Raw genomic sequence first — 3,440 nt, 5'->3', positions numbered from 1 at the left:
TGGTATTATCAATAGTCCAGAATTTTGTGACCTCATTACAGGCAAAGCACCATAGCTGCTGCTGACCCTATTTGTGCTTATTTTGCCATATGTACTGTATCTGGTTTAATCACAAGGTGGTGTAATATGTGCACATCCAAAACCTTTAGGCAGGTGCTCAATCACATGAAACACTTCACCTATCAATAAACAAAAATCGGCACACTGCCACTAATGCTCTCAAAAATCAGCGACTGGATTCATCTGAAAGAAGGAAGTCATATACACCTAGGATGGGTGAGTAAATAATGGGCTAATTTTCATTTTGGGTGAACTAACCCTTTAAGCAGCAAAAACTGTTTTTAGCATTGATAATAAGAATAATAATTGAGGACCAATAATAATTGATAATAATTAAACAATCAGCATATTGAATGATTTCTGAAGGATCATGTGATATTGAAGACTGGAGTAATGATTCAGGTAACAATTCAGCTTTGCGTAAAAAGAATAAATGACATTTTTACAACATATTTAAAAACATGGAAAACATTCAAAATATATCATTGCTGAATTATGGAAAATATTATATAGTAATAATATTAAATGTATATATTAAAATGAAATATTTAAGTTATATGTAAATTACATGTTAATAATACATTTTTTACATTTTAAATATACCTTAATTTAAAGTCTGGTTAAGCCTTCATGCTAATTATTTCAAAATGCAGCCAAGTAATGAAAAAATAAAACCCGGTTGATTGTGCATTATGTTTACATGATCTTTTAGCTCCTCAAAATCAGTATGAAATACTCTTGGAGTTAAAGGCATAGTTCACCCAAAAATGAAAACGGTCATCATTTACTCACCCTCATGTGACAACAGTTGACGGTAGCCATTGACTTCCACAGTATTTTTCCCAGATTTGGAACAATTGAGTGTGAGTAAATGATGACAGGATTTTCATTCTTGGCTGGACTATCCCTTTAAATCATTTTCACTTGTTTAAAATGTCTGTAAACTCAAGGTTCATTGTTGTGATTGTAGCCTCAGGAGCGCCGGTTTACCTGTACGAGTTCCAGCATCCTCCCAGTATGATCCAGAAGAACAGGCCCAGCTTTGTTGGTGTCGACCATGCAGATGAACTGTTCTTTATCCAGGGCACCTGCTTCGCTAAAGCCCACCTCAAAGCAATCGGTAAGACTCATCATTACAATACATCCTTTACTGACACTAAACATTTCTGAAAGCGTCTTAAATAACCGATGATTCAATCCTCTTAGCTCCTTTCACAAAGGAAGAGGAAGAGCTGTGCAGCACTGTGATGGCCTACTGGGGGAACTTTGCACACACCGGGTAAAATATCGCTCCTCTTGTGTGTGTAGAAGAAAGTATATTGTTTCTGCACTCTAATACAGCTATTTTTGGATCGGCAGGTCTCCAAATGGTCCGGGCCTGACACACTGGCCTGAATATGAGGATGAGGCTGAGTATCTCGGCATTGGACTGGAACAGAAAGCTGGGAAGAACCTGAAGGGGAAACACTATGCATTCATGACCAAGACGCTCCCAGATCTCATACGTCAAAGCCGAGAGAAAAGAGAGCGCTCAGAACTGTAATCAGATCAGATATTAACACAAAGCACTTGAATATATGGATGACACAAAAAATTAACTGTGATTCAATGTAAGAATTTAATTAATTAACCTGAGAAAATCAAGAGTATTGAGTTTATTTTGGTGTTAAAGTTCGAATTTGATAGAAAATGTATTATTTGATCATATGACAAATAAATGTCCAAGCAACTAATGCTTCATAGCAAATTAGCTCAAGGGGAAATGTATATAAATAATTAAAATGATAATTAATTACAATAATTTATATCAGCTGCCAGTATAACTATAGCAGAATTAATATTACCATCAACTAATCTGTTTGCCCAGCAAACCTCCAGGGGGTCATTGAGCCAATGGTGACTTAAACTTTCGGAGGGAAAGTTTACGACTCTTTTGACTTCTAGCATGGTGTTTTGCATATGTAACTGGATTGGGTGTTGGTGCAAAACTATTAAAAGATTCTTATAACACTGATAATGTTGCATAGGTATCAACATATAATATGCACTCTCATTTAGATCATCAAAGTACGAATTCAGAGATACCAAACGTGGTATAGGTGAGGCTACATTAGCTAGTGTTCCTATCATAAGCATGCACAATACAGTATACACTACAACAATACAAAAGACACTATACAAGAACAGTAATAATACACACACACACACAATGTCCTGGAGATATGCATGTCATTCATAAAAGGTTTTCTATGAGAGAATGGGGAAGAGTCCTGTTTTATGGGCATTATGTGTCTTTCCTATGTGGAAATGGAGTGAGAGTTCCATTCCTTTGAGCAATAAAACCAGTGTCATCAGATGATTTGTCATTGCTTGTCATGGTGACCAGAGGCCTGTTCTGCTTCAGGGGTTGTCCACAGAACTCCAACACATAGTTTGGTTTTGAGTGATGGGGTTTGCTGGATTATTCATTAAATATAATGAATAATTGTGTGTCTGATTGGTTCAAATGCTACAGCACTTAGAAATAAAAGTCGGAAAACATTCATGTTTTTCCTCCATTTTATTGAGAACAAACGAAGGCTAAAGCTGCAAACCTCCCTGAATTTGAATGCAACGGGGTGCATACTAGTCATGAATTTGCGCTTTGAGATTTTCTAACAGGCAAACTTACATGGACGACAATAATTCAACTATTGACAATATTATGATTGAGGGATTGACAAATAAATAGTGCACCAGCTAATTACAAATAAAAAACAAAAACTCTTCCTGCAAGCAACCGCTTATATTAGAATCTTAATATTACCATAACCACACTTTGAGAGATCATTACACTTGTACTTTTTGTGGTTTAAGTGGATCAGCATGAGTGATGTTGACCTAATTAGAATAGAGTTTTTGTGTGCATGCTAGTTTATGCTGTTTTCATATAGTCTATGGCTATGAACTAATGGATCTTTCCTCATAGTTTTTTTTTTTTTTTTTTTTCAAATAGCTGATTAACATCAAATGTACACATAAAAAAAACTTTCTGACAATTTGTGTTTTACTTTAAATATAATTACAAAATAAGGAAATTAAAGAACAGCACAAATGTATAAAATACAGTTTTAGGCACAGTGCTTTGCTAAATTTTCATTGTAGATAAATAATGGAGAGAAACTCAGACTTCAAGTCAACCTAAAAGCATCTAGGAATCAGTGAATCAGGACCCTGATCAAGATGTAGTTGCAAGATGTAGTTGAGTTTGTTTCTTCTTCGGGACAGATATGGATCTAATGGATCCTCTGCAATGAGTGGGTGCCGTCAGAATGAGAGTCCAAACAACTGATAAAAACATCACAGAAATCATCACAAGTAATCCACACAACTCCAGTCCA

The 3,440-nt window shown here is 35.6% G+C and overlaps 1 protein-coding gene across 1 annotated transcript in view; it reads left to right on the top strand.

Moving 5' to 3' along the window:
* Positions 1–2,547, top strand: part of LOC107742062 (pyrethroid hydrolase Ces2e-like) — a 3,652-nt gene extending 1,105 nt beyond the window's left edge. The window contains exons 2-4 of the mRNA XM_016554919.1: positions 1,031–1,180; positions 1,267–1,339; positions 1,420–2,547. Coding sequence (XP_016410405.1) covers positions 1,031–1,180; positions 1,267–1,339; positions 1,420–1,603 — 407 coding nt within the window. The 3' untranslated portion in view covers positions 1,604–2,547. The remainder of the gene's footprint in view (positions 1–1,030; positions 1,181–1,266; positions 1,340–1,419) is intronic.
* The last annotated feature ends 893 nt before the right edge of the window (positions 2,548–3,440 follow it).

Source organism: Sinocyclocheilus rhinocerous, unplaced genomic scaffold (genome assembly GCF_001515625.1).
Source record: "Sinocyclocheilus rhinocerous isolate Xijiao unplaced genomic scaffold, SAMN03320098_v1.1 scaffold135, whole genome shotgun sequence".
NCBI lineage: Eukaryota > Metazoa > Chordata > Actinopteri > Cypriniformes > Cyprinidae > Sinocyclocheilus > Sinocyclocheilus rhinocerous.
Note: the sequence above shows the minus strand (reverse complement) of the source record. Positions and strands in the feature narration are given on the sequence as shown.